Genomic DNA, 18,069 nt, shown 5'->3' with positions numbered 1-18,069 from the left:
GGCTAGTTTGCGTCAACCACCTTCACTTAAACCACCACAAAAGGTTGCGCCTGCAAACTATGGTTTTGAATTACAACGTTCTGGCATGTCTGCCTTGTGATTTGTTGGGAGAGTCAGCCTATAGAGAAACATTAAGATTTTTTTTTTTTTTTTCAGAAGTTATGACAATCTGCCATTAATCCTAGACAGTGCTGTTGCTCTTAGCTCTGGGTTTCCGATACTACTCTTACACAAGCCATACCGATGTTTAACTCCAGGGGCCACATCTAGAGAAGGGTTTTCTAAATTTGGTCCTGTGGGCCCCACTAGGTGTTTGCCATAGCACCACACAGCTGATTCAAATGATCAAATATTGCTGAGGAGTTGGTTGTTGAAAATGAGCTGTGTATTGCTAAGGCAAAAACGTTCACCCAGATGGGGCCCCAGGACCGAGTTTGGGAAACCCTGGTCGAGAGTGTCACATCAGGGTCAAGCACTGGACATGGCATAACTCCTCAAATGGATCTGCTATTGTGTGCTTATGTATTGGACACGGATATGAACAAGAGTCTCGCTCTCTCCTGTATAGTAGATTCAAGTCTGGCTGTTCTGCACAGGGTGCTATCCGACATGGTTTACTCTATCTAGCTTCTCTCTCCAGTGAGCCACTGCTCATCCACTAACAGCTCACTCTATAGTCCCAGTTCAGGCCGGGGGGTGAGCGAGCCATAAACATCTAATAAGGAACCGTTGGGGTTCTCTTCAATGAGTCAGGTCTACTAACTGTGTACTTTGGGGTTAGGGTTGGTTTGTCTCGCACTGCTCCATGTCACAGCGCCTGAATGTCATTCAGTGTTACAATGTATCCTTTCAGAAGACTCTAGCCCGACCTCTATCCATGGCATTGACATATATAGGACAGAGGCAAACCCATGACTATTTTGGGTACCATAAATAACATAGCTCTCCCATAAAGCCCAGTACCACAAACACAGCCATATTGCAAACAGAAGCAGCCATAGACAAGCCAAACAGGGAGGCAGAGTTTGTGGGATTCGGAGCAGCAACTAGGCCGACCATGATTGAGTTTCTGCAGGCCTATCGTGAATGATTCCAATGCACACACTTGCAGGTGTACATACACACACACACACACACACACGCCGCTTTGCTTCATGAGCGCTCCACACATCGACATGGTCACAACTCAATTACAGACATCTCCACAGGGACCGGACTCCACCTTGACCAATGGGCCTTGTAATTGGGCAGCCTGCCACCTCTCATCCTGAGATAGCCCATCAGTGACTGTAGTGTAGTAGCTCGCTGGCCATGATCCTGCTGATTTCCCACAATGCAGCACATAATTTACGGGCCACTCGATAGCCCCTTCACAACACACTCCTCAACAGCTTTAACGCTTAAAATACACAACCAATGGGGACCCTAGTACCACACCTAACATTATCATCCATCACTGTCAATCAATCTACAGTAATCTCCTGAATTGTTATTTATTTAACTAGGCAAGTCAGTTAAGAACTAATTCTTATTTACAATGACGGCCTAGGTACAGTGGGTTAACTGCCTTGTTCAGGGGAAGAACGACAGATTTTTACCTTGTCAGCTCAGGGATTTGATCTAGCAACCTCTCGGTTACTGACCACTAGGCTACCTGCCACCCCGACCCATGACCTTGGTGTTATCAGGACCATGATTAGCACCCTATGTAAATATGAACAAAAATTACTGAAAAAATGTAATTGCTGTTTATCAGCTTGATCTTACACTCAAAATATCATATGAATCTAACCTTTGAGTTAAAATTGTTCAAAGAAAGATAGTAAATCAGTAAATCATTTTATTTTAAAACATGGGTCACAGTTATTAGAACCCCTAGAAATTCTTAAGAACAAAGTTGATGTATATCCGATTAAGATATTACTTTTTAAAGTTAAATGTGAATCTTTGGGAACTCGTGTTCATCCATGACTTCCTGTTTCACTGGGGTATACATATGAGGTGACAGGCTAAACTCCCTTAGTCATCCATCAACATCAGAAAGGCCAAAGAAAACACTAATTAAATTAAACAAAAAGGTTGTTGACCGTCACAAATCAGGCAAAGGCTATGAAAAGATAGCTACACGTGTGAAAACACTCATCACCACTATGAGGGCAATAATTAATCAATGTTTAACAACTGGAGCTGTGATGAACCTGCCTGGAAGAAGACGCAAGTGTATTTTGCCCCCATGCACAGTGAGAAGGATGGCTCAAGTGGAATTGTTTTTGCCCAAGGAACACAGATGGAGAATTGCAGAAGTTGGTTACATCAAGTCTCCAAAGCTAAAACTAAAACACCACCTCCATGCCAACAAGTTATTTGGAAGGGTTGCCAGAAGAAAGCCTCTGCTGTCACCAAACCACAAACGTAAGCCCCTGGAGTTTGCTAAATGTCATTGGAACCAGGTTCGGTTGGAACCATGTTCTATGGTCTGATGAGACTAAAATAGAGCTTTTTTTGGCAACAAACACCAGAGCTGGGTTTGGCATAAAATAGCTGTTCAGAAAATAACCTAATCCCCACTGTGAAGTATGGTGGTGGAGCTGTGATGTTGTGGCGCTGTTTTACTTCCAAAGGCCCTGGGAACCTTGTTAGGATACCTGGCATCATGGACTCAAAGTACCAGGAGATTTTGCGTCAAACTGAGTGGCTGTTGGATCTTCCAGCAGAACAATGATCCAAAGCATACCTCCAAATCCACAAATAAAATGGTTCACTGACTTTTGAATCAAGCTTTTGCAATGGCCATCCCAGTCTTCTGACCTAAAACAAATTGAAAACCCATGGGGTGAGCTGAAGAGGAGAGTCCAGAAGCGAGGAACCAAGGACTCTGAAGGATCTGGAGAGTTTCTTAAATGGGGGAATGGTCTCAAATCCCTTCCTATGTGTTCTCTCACCTCATCAAACATTATAGGAGACGACTCTGAACTGTTATCTTGGAAAAGGGAGGGTGCACAAAGTACTAAACGCAGGATTGCCAATAATTGTGAGATGCATGTTTTTTAATAAAAATAATTATTTCTTGCTGACGATTTATTTGAACAATTTTAACTCAAAAAGGTTAGACTGATATGATATTTTGAGTGTCAGATCAAGCAGATAAACAATTACATTTTGTTCACAGCATTTTTTGTTCATATTTACATAGGTTGCCAATAATACAGGAGTGCTCTGAAAATCACCCTGTAGTAAATAACAGTAGACCAGGGAACATTAAGCAGATTTATTTCTTAAGCGGCTGGTCAGGGGGCCGGAACATAATTACAAATTATTTGTCGACTGCATATTGACCGTAAGCCCAAAGATATTTGAATAAAACAATATCAAACCTTGCTTACATTTGCATACGATCATATAGTTATATTATGTGTGGGAATAGTTTGTAACAGATTGTTGTTGTTTTTATTACAGTATTATGTCCAACAATAAAAAATTAAATAAAAATGTTTTGCAAAAATTCTAATAAAAAAATGTCAATCGCCCATGGGGGAGGCCGGCAGTTGAGGAACCCTGCCATACACAATCAAAACGGGTACAGTAATTAAATTAATTGATGCAAAACAATGTATTCTTTGTAGAACATCAACTAGCATAAATTATATTGGCATATTTTCTATCAGTGTTAGAGAAAGAATGTCCCTTTGTCTTACCCCAAAGAATCTCTCCTGTTTTGGAATGAATATATGAATTAAATGTTTATCGTTACAATATAATTCAGAACCTGAAGCACAGTGTATGAGCCTAATTTCTATGTCATAATAGCAGAAGTGTGTTAATGTCATTTGGGTGATTGTCTTGCCAATAGGGATACTAAGTCACCCGGCGAAGCGTACAGCAATGTGACACTTGGCATTATTGCCGCCATAGCTCTCCATAACAGACTCTATGAAACAAAGCTAGTGCTGCAGGGATCTAACAGCACCTTTCATATAAACCCTGGCAGGTGTAATAGAAACAGAAATCCCACTGTCACCATTTACTAGAGAAAAGCATTAAAATTCCACTGTCAAAGCGCCTAGGGTTGGCCTGAAGCAGAGTTATAATGAATTTCTGCAAATGGGGAACAATATAGACGAAGGCTAACCTTAACAAGGTTGAATGTGGGAGTCTCGCTGCAGAACGAATTGTCTCTCCTAAAGCAGTAGACTGTGATGACTGTAATGTTATATCAAGATGTTCCTGCCATACAGATTGCAAGAGATGTTTGATATACCGATTCCATTGCACAAGATGTATGAGTTGATACATAAAAACGACTGTCTATATCAGCTAAAACTATTGTACAGAATTCTTGCACAACAACAAAATGTTGAATATTTAGGGCATACAATCATCGCAGCTCTGTAGATTCTTTTGTGAGGATACAAAATCAATAGACCATTTGTTCTGGTATTGCCCTTATGTAGCCTGTTTCGAGTCTCAGGTTCAGGAATGGCTGAAAGAAAAATTACATTCATCTAAAATGTGCCCTAGAAATAGCATTGTTGGGAGATCTGGATAGACCTGGTCAGTCAATTACTAATATACTCTTGATAGCATCACCACACTGGATGGTTCCGACCTAGAATATGTGGACATCTATAAGTACCTAGGTGTCTGGCTAGACTAAACTCTCCTTCCAGACTCATATCAAACATCTCCAATCTAAAATCAAATCTAGAGTCGGTTTTCTATTCCACAACAAAGCCTCCTTCACTCACGCCGCCAAACTTACCCTAGTAAAACTGACTATCCTACCGATCCTCGACTTCGGCGAGTCCATGCTAGGTAAAGCTCCGCCTTAACTCAGTTCACTGGTCACGATGGCAACACCCACCCGTAGCACGTGCTCCAGCAGGTGTATCTCACTGATCATCCCTAAAGCCAACACCTCATTTGGCCTCCTTTCGTTCCAGTACTCTGCTGCCTGTGACTGGAACGAATTGCAAAAAAAATAAATAAATAAATAAATAAATAAATAAAAAATAAATAAAAATAAATAAATAAATAAAAAAAATCGCTGAAGTTGGAGACTTATCTCCCTCACCAACTTCAAACATCAGCTATCTGAGCAGCTAACCGATCGCTGCAGCTGTACGTAGTCTATCGGCAAATAGCCCACCCAATTTTACCTACCTCATCCCCATACTGTTTTTATTTATTTACTTTTCTGCTCTTTTGCACACCAGTATCTCTACCTGCACATGACCATCTGATCATGTATCACTCCAGTGTTAATCTGCTAAATTGTAATTATTCACCTACCTCCTCATGCCTTTTGCACACAATGTATATTGACTCTTTTTTTACTGTGTTATTGACTTGTTTATTGTTTACTCCATGTGTAACTCTGTTGTCTGTTCACACTGCTATGCTTTCTTGGCCAGGTCGCAGTTGTAAATGAGAACTTGTTCTCAACCAGGCTACCTGGTTAAATAAAGGTGAAATAAAAATACAATTAAAATTAAAGTATTTTTCTTCAACTCGCAAGGTGCAGATTCTATTCGATAGATTCAAATTGTATGTTAAACATCACAGCATAATTGAAAGACATATGGCACGCAGAAATCCGAAGAGGGTGGCCAGCAGAGAAAGGAAGGACAGACTGAGGGAAACTGAAGTTTGGTCCGTGGAACTGGAGACAAGTGGGAGAGGAGTTGCTGGGCGGGGGGATAGAATGACGGTCAAAGATTATTTTTAAGTACCTAATAAACACACAAAAAAGGCAGTTTGAATGACACTGATGGGCAACGCTGTTACATCCATTGACTGTTTGCCTGAGGCTGAGGCCGAGGACTCACAGATGCTCGCATGTACAGTACCAGTTCAAAGTTTGGACACACCTACACATTTAAGGGTTTTTCTTTATTCTTAATATTTTCTACATTGTATAATAATAGTGAAGACATCAAACCTATGAAATAAAACATAGAATCATGTAGTAACCAATAAAGTGTTAAACAACTCAAAATATATTTTACATTTGAGATTCTTCAAATAGCCACCCTTTGCCTTGATGACAGCTTTGCACACTTGTCATTCTCTCAACCAGCTTCATGAGGTAGCCATGCATTTCAATGAACAGGTGTGCCTTGTTAAAAGTTGATTTGTGAAATTTCCTTCTTAATGCATTTGAGACAATCAGCTGTGATGTGATAAGGTAGGGGTGGTATACAGAAGATAGCCCTATTTGGTAAAAGACCAAGTCCATATAATAGCTCACTTTAATCTTATTTTAAGACATGGTCAGTGAATACTGTACATTTCAAGAACTTTGAAAGTTTCTTCAAGTGAAGTCGCAAAAACCATCAAGCGCTGTGATGAAACTGGCTCTAATGAGGACCGCCACATGAAAGGAAGACCCAGAGCTGCCTTTGCTGCAGAGGATAAGTCCATTACAGTTACCGGCCTCAGAAAATACAGTCCAAATAAATGCTCCAGAGTTCAAGTAACAAGACATGTGAACATCAACTGTTCAGAGGAGACTATGTGAATCAGGCCTTCATGGTCTAATTGCTGCAAAGAAACCACTACTGAAAGAACACCAATAAGAAGAAGAGACTCGCTTGGGCCGAGAAACACGACCAATGAACATTAGACTGGTGGAAATATCCTGCTGGTGACACTGTCAGTGATTTATTTAGAATTCAAGGCACACTTAACCAGCATGGCTATCACAGCATTCTGCAGCGATACACCATCCCATCTGATTTGGGCTTAGTGGGAATATAATTTGTTTTTCAACAGGACAATGACCCAACCCACCTCCAAGCAGTATAAGGGCTATTTGACAAAGAATACAGAGTGATGGAGTGTTGCATCAGATCACCTAACCTCCACAATCACCCGACCTCAACCCAATTGAGATGGTTTGGGATGAGTTGGACTGCAGAGTGAAGGAAAAGCAGCCAACAAGTGCTCAGCATTTGCGGGAACTCCTTCAAGACATTTTTGGTTACTGCATGATTCCGTTTGTTTTTTCATAGTTGGTCTTCACTATGTAGAAAATAGTAAAAATAAAGAAAAACCCTTGAATGAGTAGGTGTCCAAACTTTTGACCGGTACTGTAAATACACGCACTCGGATTCAACAAGCACACACAAACAGTGCCACACATGTACTGAAATGTGTGGCCTTGCTGTTCAGTTGGCCTTGCTGTTTAGATTTTGTGTCCTTGAAGTCTTTTATTTTCGCATTGTTGTTTTCTGTTGTTGTCCCCGTTTTGACTTGTTGGGAGATATGTCGACGAGCTTGACCCTGATTGCTCCTGTGGGTCACTCTGGATGGGAGACGGTTAGATGACTGAATGTAATGTAAATCTTGAGTGGCTTCACCACAGGTCGATTGTATGTTTTAATTTTAAAAATTAAGTATTAAATACAAAAATACAAAATAAAGCAAACTGGATTTTTTTTTATGATATGCTAGTTCAAAAGCAACCTTTCTTTGATGGACGTATGCAAGTCAAATGAAATGATCAAGTAGACATACTCCAGTCAAAAGTGATAATGAAGTTAACATTGTTTAATGAGAACTTAAAATAATCTGGAAAAGCAGCTGTTTAAAACGGGAGATTTTAAGATCTGCACAGCTGTGGAACCTAACCATAGTTTCTGGATATTAAACCAACACAGTGGTCTCCCAATTAAAAAGTCTCCCTGGTTTCAGTTCATCATTCATGAGCTACTTTCAAAGATTGAACAAGACTAACCTTATAATGAGAACCAAGAGCAACTGCACAATATGAGCAACTCGGTAGGGCCTTTTTCCATTCACCATTAAAAAGCCCTAGTTCAGCAGAACAGTGTAGAGACTTAGGACATGGTGCAACGGGACCATAAGGACATCTCTTACCCGGTCCTTCATCCTCCAGCTCTGGGCCAGGGCTTTGGAGCCCTCGATCTTCTCTGAGTGGCGTTTCTTCATGAAGGCCAGCGGCAGGTTCCAGTCGCTCGTGTCCGCCTCCTCCTCCTCAGCCAGACACAAGGCCGGCGAGTTCAGCAGTTCCGAATCCATTTTCATCAGGGCCCTGAGGGAGAGATGGAGAGGAGGTCAGGTCGGGGTCAGTGATAAAACAAAGGTTTCTTCATTCAATAATAGGATATAGCTGTACAGTATGTTTTTGTGTAACATTGAGGAATATGATAAATATTTAACATGCATCCATCAGATGCAATCTACTCTTGATCCAAACTATTCAACCATTTTAAGTTCTGCTTCCTAATGACTAGGAAAGTTTGGGCAGTGTTGGGTTAGCCATAGACCAGCTGACAATACCGGTCAGTTGAGGAGCAGCTCTGGGATAAAAACTACCACCACCTAGCTTTGGAACTCAACGTCAGAAGTCTGTATTGGTTGGACTCCCTGAGTTGTTAATCGTTCTGGTGGGTGGCAACATTAAATAACCCTACCACAATATAGCTGCCCACACCAAAAAAAGCATTTCCTGTCAACAAAGGAATTTGTATCATCTCTAGCTCTACTTACAAGACATATAGTGAAATGTGACCCTAGCTATCAAATAAACGTCTGAATCCAACTTGTCTGAACCGCACCATATTCCGGCTGTGTAGACAGCAGTACATTTTGTGCAAGGAAGTCTCCCTCGAACTGCATGGTCTAATAGCTTCCTGCTGTCTAACTCAACATGAATATGGTGCTGTTCAGGCTAGAGTTGGATTCAGACGTTAATTTGATAGCGAGACATTTAACTTCTGGTACAGTTCCTCAAGATTATACATATGCCTCACATCCCTAAACCCCATACACCACAGCTGGCCCTGGTGAGTGGGATAAGAACTCAACAGCTTTAGCTTCAAAACAACCACGCAAGACTCGTTTGTCATGTGCGGTAGTGAGCATATTCTCGTTCTAATAAGTACATAACTAGTAGTAGCTACTGTATTTGCATTTGACACGGTTAACATTAGCTGTGTAAAAATGTTTAAGTCTGAGAATGACGTCTCACCAGTGAATTCCCTTTGAAATTAACTTAACCGTCAAATGGTAGATAATACGCAGAATGGATAGGCTAACGGTAACTTACATGGACATGTCCTTTTCTAAGGGGGATAGTACATATTGCAGAATGTACATAACAGAATTGGAAATCGATAGAACGTTATCAACCTGCAGAGGTTGACCCATGCTCGCGCGTGGCTGTTCTAGAGTTCGGGGTCGACTTTGACAGGTTAGCTTGTGGCTAACTAGCAGACCCGGTGTCGAGTTTGACAGGTTAGCTTGTGGCTAACTAGCAGACCCGGTGTCGAGTTTGACAGGTTAGCTGCTGGCTAACTAGCAGACCCGGTGTCGAGTTTGACAGGTTAGCTGCTGGCTAACTAGCAGACCCTTAGCCGACTGGCTGACAACTAGCTAGTATCGTTTTCACAGGTTTGTACTTCATGCTTGTAAAACTGTGCATGCTTCATGTTACTTGTGGAATTGCTAGGTACAGTAGTTAGATAGACGTTTTCGAAAATAATGGCTGGCAAGTGAAGCAAATGTGCAGAAATTGCATTTTTAACAGGGTGGCGAACAGCGTACAGACCTTGGCACGGTAGAATCCTTTTCGATACGGGGTGGGATACCTCTCCGTCTCCTGACTATTATAGACGCGGTCGAACAGATAATTCTTGAAAGAAAATTGTACGGTAGCGTCCACAATTTGTAAACTATGTCGAACCCGACAGGTCCAAATTCGACCGGTATGTGTTTGCAGGGAAATCTGCGGTTTCTCTCCCCACCGCTGCTCTTTGCTATGGGAAGGGGCTCGAGACGAGGCCCATCTTCACACGGACACTCTGCCACAACCACGCCACGCGCTGTCAGGCTCGAGCTGTCAATGACGCTTGTCGCGTGGTCTTCTGACACAAACGTGCGTCGACGTTGTAAGCTAGTTGCCGTGAATTTAACAAACAATTCCAACTATTTCTCCAGAGACACTTCTTCAGCACTTCTGCAAGGGCGCCGCCATCTTGGGAAAGACCCACAATGCACTGTAGCACCCAGGGCTGGACTGAAGATGTCATTAAAAACGTCATCATGGTCAGTGAATGTCCCTTTCATCAAAATAAAAGTCAAATCAAGTCCTAAATATTCCACAAAGTTCAGTTGTGATGTCTCAATGAGATCCAAAAATATACGTTTATTATTGCATCCTGTACATTTTGAGAGATTGATGTTGTTGAAAATCGGACTTTTTATTAAGCTTTTCCCACTATAATAATATTTAGGACTACATAGGCCCATGATAGTGCAAGTAGTGCCTTGTCCCAAGGTCATTGCGCAATTATAGACATCGTGTTTTAAAGTGAAATCTTTCAAGATACTGTATTATAATCCAAACAAACATAAAATACCTTAAATGGGAAATAACCAAGCACCATCCCGCCCCTAGTTCGGGTAAAAAGCTAAAAGATGGAGCTGGAGAAATGTAATTACTCTCAAATTCATAGACAGGACTGACCATCCATGATATCAGAATTATGGTTTTAACCATATTTTGCGGCTATATAGTGTTTGTTAACATTTACGTTGTTTACAAACATTGGAGTAAAACAAGCTTACATTTTGGATCCTAATCGAGTAAGACAGTTGAACTAAGCTAATGAGGCATGTATAAGTTATATTCACCAAAGAATCAGTGGGTACATATAATTAATTCCAAAAATGGATGAAGCAACTGCAGATTGCCTCTTCAAACATTTAAAATGTACTTCTTTAACTTATAACATTGAAAGGTTGCCCATTCCTACCTAATTAGATTTTCTCTAGAAAAGAAGCACATGCAATTCTTTAGCCAGAGAAAAGTAATGGGGGAGGGGGGGCAGGGTGGTGCTCAAAGACATTTCCAGCATATTTTTGGTTGTCTGTTACATTCCTTCTGACCAGATTTTTACCTCAGGGTTACTCGGCCGCAGGAATATTTGCTGAATTGCACCTTGCAATTCTCACTGCCTGTTTCCACTGAACAAGTGAATTCACACAGAAAGCAGCTGCCTCTATTTTTCCTTGTATCCACTGCTGTCTGCCTTTTGTGCTCATTCCTCACTCAGTGGGGGGGTTTAAGATTTTAGAAGAAACACTGGAGAGAAAAAAAATACATCCATCTGTCCCTGTGACAAAAATGAAACCCACTTTCTGTTTACTCTCTACTAAGAGATTGAAAAAGTTCATCCATCATGTAGAGGTGATTACAGCAACAAATTACTCCAAAGAAGCCATGTGGAGATACAATGCATTCGGAAAGTATTCAGAGCCCTTGACTTCTCCCACATTTTGTTACATTACAGCCTTATTCTAAAAATGTATTAAATTGTTTTTTTTTCTTCATCGGGAAAACACACAATACCCCATAATGACAAAGCAAATAAAGGTTTTAGAAATGTTTGCAAATAAAATAAACTGAAATATCACATTTGCATACGTACTCAGTACTTTGTTGAAGCACCTTTGGCAGCGTTTACAGCCTCAAGTCTTTTTCGTTATGATGCTACAAGCTTGGCAAACCTGTATTTGGGGAGTTTATCCCATTCTTCTCTGCAGATCAGCTCAAGCCCTGTCAGGTTGGATGGGGAGCATCGCTGCACAGCTATTTTCAGGTCTCTCCAGAGATGTTTGATCGAGTTCAAGTCCAGGCTATGGATGGGCCACTCAAGGACATTCAAATAGTTCAAATCAAGTCAAACTTTGTCACGTGCCGAATACAACCTTACCGTAAAGTGCTTACTTAAAAGCCCTTAAAAACCAACCATGCAGTTCAAGAAAAAGTTAAGAAAATATTTACCAAATAAACTAAATTAAAAAATAATACAAATTAACACAATAAAATAACAATAACTAGGCTATATACAGGGGGTAACGGTACCAAATCAATGTGCTGGGGTACAGGTTAATGGAGGTCATTTGTACATGTAGGTAGGGGTAAAGTGACTGCGCATAGATAATTAACAGGGAGTAGCAAATGGGGGGGGTCCGGATGGCCAATTGATTAATTGTTCAACAGTCTTATGGCTTGGGGGTAGACGCTGTTAAGGAGCCTTTTGGTCCTAGACTTGGCGCTCCGGTACCGCTTGCCGTGCAGTAGCAGAGGGAAGAGTCTATGACTTGGGGGATTGGAGTCTTTCACAATTTTGGGATCTTTCCTCTGACACCACCTAGTATATAAAATTGTATTTATATTTTTTATATAGCCCTTCGTACATCAGCTGATGTCTCAAAGTGCTGTACAGAAACCCAGCCTAAAACCCCAAACAGCAAGCAATGCAGGTGTAGAAGCACGGTATAGGTCCTGGATGACAGGAAGCTTGGCCCCATTGATGTACTGGGCCATACACACTACCCTCTGTAGCGCCTTACTGTCACATGCCTTGCAGTTGCTATACCAGGTGCTGATGCATCCGGTCAGGATGCTCTCAGTGGTGCAGCTTTAGAATGTTTTGAGGATCTCGGGACCCATGCCAAATCTTTTCAGTCTCCTGAGGGGAAACGGTGTTGTCGTGCCCTCTTCACAACTGTCTTTATGTGCTTGGACCATGATAGTTCATTGGTGATGTGGACACCAAGGAACTTGAAACTCTCAACCCGCTCTACTACAAATTTTGAAAGACTCCAGTCACCCAAGACACAGAAATGTGCTTTACTACTGTGTCGTATTGCAACAGAAAATGAAAATCATTCTTTCTTAAGGGACAAGAGAACCCTTCCTGTTTCCATCCATTTTCTTGGTTGGTTCATAGGAGACAGGACATAGGGGATGCAGTGGAAATGAGCTATGGTAGATGGGAAGTAGAGGCTCTTCCAATGTCTCAGTCACGTCCCTGTTAAATCAGACAAAAATATCACTCTCTCATCTTCTTGGTGATGAGCACACCACAATACAGCTCAGATCATATATATGCAACACCACAAGGCGGTCAAATCATCTCATCAGAAAACATGAAAACAGCATGGCAGATGGACAGCAGGATTTTCTCCCTCTCACTGCATTGGCCAGTGCAGTAATCAATATGCTGGCGATTAGAGTTAGCCAGCAGCAACACTATGGTACAGCAATCTAGAGATGTGTAAGAAACTCATAACTGTATCAGGCTGAATCTATCCCTCCTGTCTCAGTGTCCATTGTGAATGAGAAACCAATCCAATCTCTTAAGAGTGTGATGGAGGTTGAGACCCTGGGATAGTGGGGAGGGGAAGATTACTCACTCACTCACTCACTCACTCACTCACTCACTCACTCACTCACTCAGACATACACAGACAAACACAGAGTTCTCCTCCCAGATTGGGAGCATGGTGACAAGGTGATCAACGGGGCTCAATCTGGAAACTGGAGCTGTTCCCAGAGCCAAATCAGACAAGGGTGAAGAAAAGCCAACGTGTCACCTCCCTGAGGACTGATTACAACAACCCTGGCAAGACGACAGAGCCAAGGAACCATGCAAGAAGAGAGAGAGCAGAGAATGGCAGAGAGATGGATCGGAGAGGTTTACAATCGGATGTGGAGAGGTTTGTTTTACCAGGAAGCTTGTATATAATAATAATGTGATCCTCTAAGTGGACGATAATAGTGTGTCCTCTCAGACGGGAAACTGGAGACGGAAGAGCCGTAATGAGGCATTAACTCGCCCCACCCAGTTCTTCTCAGTCACATAAAGGTACATACTGTATGGGCGACATTATGGGAATCAGAGTTCAAATCATGGTTTGCTGACTCAGCATGATTTCTTTTATGCATCTACGAACCATTGGTGTCTTAAATCACAATACAGCTAAAGCCACCATTACAAGTCATGCAGCATCTAATTTCACCTTATTTGAAGAAGTTAAGGAATTAAAGAAAGGTTGCACATTAAACTTTGTTTGGGAGGACGAAACAACACCAGCTTCTGGGTCCAGTTTTAATTATGCATGTTGGTGCCGTTCGTCTGCCAAGCTCACAGACCATCACTAAAAACAGAGGAGTCATGATTAATGCTTTGCATTCTTCAGCATTGATATCATCGTCATCAGTATTTTCTCCAAGTGCGACCATTTTCCCTGACAGTCTCGCGCCAGCTTCGGGCTCATAACTCACATTAAAGGTTGATATCGCCTTAAATCAAATGCAAAGTTTCCATCTCAAAACTTCAAACTATAATGGTCGCTGTGTTTATACGGGGTCTTCGTCAGAGTTTGTCCTCAAAAGAGACAACAAAGCATTTCTTTCTGAAGTGAATTACACTGAGATATCTCTTTCTCTCTCCCCTTTCTCTCCCTCTTTATCTCTCTCCATTGAGGTGGGAGGTTAAATAAGGTTAGAGAGAGGTAGGACTCAAAAGGTAGCGTTAATATTCTCACAACGTTTGAAGTGGCTGCTGTGAGACCCTGATATAAATGACAGCACAGAAACCTGATATTTTTTATAACCAAAGAAAGACCAATACCAATAATTAGCTTTGAGAGATATGCTGATCGCCCTAACATGAATGTAACAGAAACATTCATCAATAACCGCTTAGACAGGTGTCCATTAATTCATGATCAACAACGCAGCTATCACAGATCACACTCCCAGACTCAGTCCCCATTTATGCCTGATCAATGTATTAATATGAGATGTTCTACCAATCAATGGGAGTGTAGGACCAGGAGAATGCCCCATTGTGTGTGTGTGTGTGTGTGTGTGTGTGTAAAGTCCTCACAAGGATAGTAAAACAATAAATATTAGGCTTTGGGGGTTAGGGTTACACTTAGGGTCAGTGGTTAGAAATTTGGGGTTAAGGTTAGGGAAAATAGGATTTTGAATGGGAATCAATTGTTTGGTCCCCACAAGGATAGTAAGACAAATGGGTGTGTGTGTGTGTGTCAGATGAATGGGTGTGAAACACACGCCCCATAGATTACCTTTCACTTATCATCACTAGGTTACTCAAGCCTTTCGATGGAAAGGATGATGATGAATGGCGAACAGAGGATTTGAAAGAGCTGGTGGGAGTGAGACAAAGAGGAGGAGAGGAGGGGGAGAAAGGAGGGCAGGCTGACCTTGAATTTAAGAGCACTTCAATGGTTATGAAGTCATTTGTCATTTGACAAAAGGAGGAGAAGGTCCTAGAGGGGATTTTGGAAACTCAGGTTATAATGGTGTGATGTCACCATTGCTGAGCCAAAGGGCTATTTTTAGGTACGTGCGCACACACACGCCCAAACACACACATTTGAAGCCAGTGGACGAGCAGGCAGCCTATTCTCAGGTTTCATTCCCACTGGACAGGAGGACAGCGAGCCACGTGTTCACACTCATTCACAGAAGGTCCCCGACGATACCCACCCTGTGAACATGAGGACCCATTTACCTCAGAGAAACAGCTGCTGCTCCTCTCTGCTCTCACAAGCACACTTTCGCATAAACTCTTTCGCCCTCTCCCTCACACACAAACACGCACGTCACACACACACTCACACACACTGAAGAGGTGTGGGCATCCGAGAGAGGTTTGTCCTTAGGTGTTAATCAGTACAGGCACCTTCAACCAGAAAAGGTGCAATGTTCTGAGCACAATAATTGCCTCCTGTGTAATAGACTTGTAATTGAGTTATGTCATCATTTTGAGGGTTATAATCAAGTTGAACATAAAATGACTGGATTCAGTCTATGATATTGTAAAAAAGACATTCAAAATGCATTTGATATGGGTGGGTGGGTTGTATCCAGCCAAATTGAGACAAATTTGAATCAGCATGTCTGAAATTGAGCTGACAGTCATTCACCTGCAGTGGCGTGTACTCATGGATGCCAAGGGAAGTCAGGCTTCCCCAAGAAAAAAAGAAAAAAAACATTGAATAATATATATTTTGTCTCTCAGTGTTTCATAATTTCCCTTCAATTCGCAAGAGGCTGAATGTATATCACCGGAGAAAGCATCCGAGTGAGCGCAACAGCGCCCCTCTGTCTCTGTATGTGAAGCCCATCTACTTTATGCTGTCTGGTCAAAAATAATATGATATTGTTGCCGCCCGTACTATTGAATACAAGGGAAGCCAGCGAGCATTTGGCCTCCATTGATAAAAAATAAATATAAATAATAGCCGGGCAGCATTGAGCTAAACTGTGAATGGTCCTGGTGCACCAAAAAAAAGTTGAGGGAAGTCAGTTTGGATTTGGCTTCACACCAATCATATCACACCAAAAGCCAAACATAATTTACAGAAGCTTTTTTATTGTTGCAACTAGTTGTGTTGTCTTCTGGTGGCTAAGCTAGCTAAAATTGCCCCTTTCTTAAATTAACCATGGATGGAGATAGGGATTTAGACTTGTGGTTTTATTTCATTCTCCATACTGGCCATTGATTATAATGCCGAATCTGATCCAATCATAAATTCATACATTGTGCCCATGGCCTGAAAGGATGGCAGTTCAACATGTAGCTAGATGTAATAAGCTAATGTTAACTTACTGGCCTGGCGTTTTAGCCAGGTAGTCTGGGATGACAAAAACTCAGTGTGTACTGTATGGCTGTTTAGGCAATATGAAAGAGAAGGTTGGCATTGGCACTTCTCTACAAGTTGGGTGAGCTAACTGGATTTCACCAGACAGAGCTTGCTCTCCGGTTTTGTGATGAAACAAAGGTGTGGTTGAATGTATTCTGCCACTGTGTCTTCTTATTGTCTCGGCCTTAGGCCTATATATCACAGTCGCAAGGCATATGAACTAACAGGTTGTAGAGCAAACAACACAATTATCACAACACATAGGTTGTAATATAACATTATTGTCCTGGCTTGTCATCCCCGGTGAGTTTACCCATACAGCGCTACTGTTTACCTGAGTGAAACGACAACCGCATGATGGAGTACACACTTCATCTGATAACAATACAGTTTAATGTGATGTGTGTACAGAAAAGCCACTCCCATGAGTTGTCTGCTCCGTCGGCATACTGTAGTGTTACGCCTCATGTCCACCAGATGCATCAAACTCACTGCGTTCGGGCAGAAGTCATTCATTGTCAATGGAGCTGCAACGCTACGCTGGGGGGTACCGCACTAGGCTGCGGTGTGTTCTGTGTACCGCATTCGTTCAATGTTTTCAACTCCTGCGTTACTTAACCGTGCGGTGGTACAAACAGAAGCACAGTCACAGACTCCAACTAGCTAGCTTTTAGCTAGTTGAAAAGTGAAGCACATGTGCGTCAAGTATGGATAATGCGGATTGACATTCGGCAAAACAAAACACATGCATCTGGTGGACATACGGCATTATAGACCAAGCTCCTTGTAAAGAGAGGGGAGAATGTCAAGTGACCTTTCACGTCAAAACTACATGACAGAAGAGGTATTTCAAACTGATACAAAAGAGGGCTTTTTATATTCAAAATAGCTCTCTGACAGCATGTCTATCAAGGTCTTTAATGTAGCTAGGCACATGTTGCGAGAACACAGTTATCCGCACCAAAAGCAGCATCCTGTCGCAATGTGATCAATCAAATTCCACTTCAGAGGTGTGAAGCATTAGACCTGACAAACGTTTAAGTGTTGCAAGTTACTCAAGCGTAATGCCACTATCATATATGCAGTACGCCCATATATCAGGGCTGTTCAAATCCCCAGAAGGGCAAAACGCTGCTGTTTTTTTGTTCCTAACTGCTGGTTAAATTGCACTCACCTGGTGTCCCAGGTCTGACTAAGTCCCTGATTAGAAGGAGAGGATGAAAACCAGACGTGTTTTGGCCCTCCAGGACCAACAGTGAACAGCCTTGCCATATATGAACTGAATGATATCAATTGAGCCTTTGATTAAGCAATGAAAGGCTGCCTAGAAGGCTGCTTCCTATTAGTATACTGCATCATGTGAGGTCCTCAGAACATTGAGATACCCCACAGTGTAGAGTTAGAGCTATTCTATTTTAAGAGCAGACCAATGACAGGTGGACACTGAAGACTTACTTAAGACACCATCAAATGATGTACTATCGTAATCTAAGATGGCTGTTACGCAAGAAGGAAACGAATCGTACATAAAACACACAGGACAGGAGTAAGAACCTGGGTATCTGCAAACTCAGCCCA

At 41.9% G+C, this 18,069-nt stretch overlaps 1 protein-coding gene across 7 annotated transcripts in view; it reads right to left on the bottom strand.

The window, feature by feature from the left end:
• LOC118389397 (regulatory-associated protein of mTOR-like) overlaps positions 1-17,805 on the bottom strand; it is a 214,622-nt gene extending 196,817 nt beyond the window's left edge. For 3 of the 7 annotated variants that reach the window (XM_052527656.1, XM_052527658.1, XM_052527661.1), the window contains exons 1-2: positions 17,666-17,805; positions 7,879-8,053 (exon numbers count right to left, since the gene is read on the bottom strand). In XM_052527656.1, coding sequence (XP_052383616.1) covers positions 7,879-8,053; positions 17,666-17,763 — 273 coding nt within the window. In that variant the 5' untranslated portion in view covers positions 17,764-17,805. Of the gene's footprint in view, positions 1-7,878; positions 8,054-9,571; positions 10,032-17,665 lie in introns of those variants that run through there. The other 4 variants (XM_052527657.1, XM_052527660.1, XM_052527659.1 and 1 more) reach the window with 2 other exon arrangements.
• Between the last annotated feature and the right edge of the window lie 264 nt (positions 17,806-18,069).

The sequence above is a fragment of the Oncorhynchus keta genome, chromosome 10 (assembly GCF_023373465.1).
Source record: "Oncorhynchus keta strain PuntledgeMale-10-30-2019 chromosome 10, Oket_V2, whole genome shotgun sequence".
NCBI lineage: Eukaryota > Metazoa > Chordata > Actinopteri > Salmoniformes > Salmonidae > Oncorhynchus > Oncorhynchus keta.
This window is presented reverse-complemented; position numbering and strand designations above follow the sequence as displayed.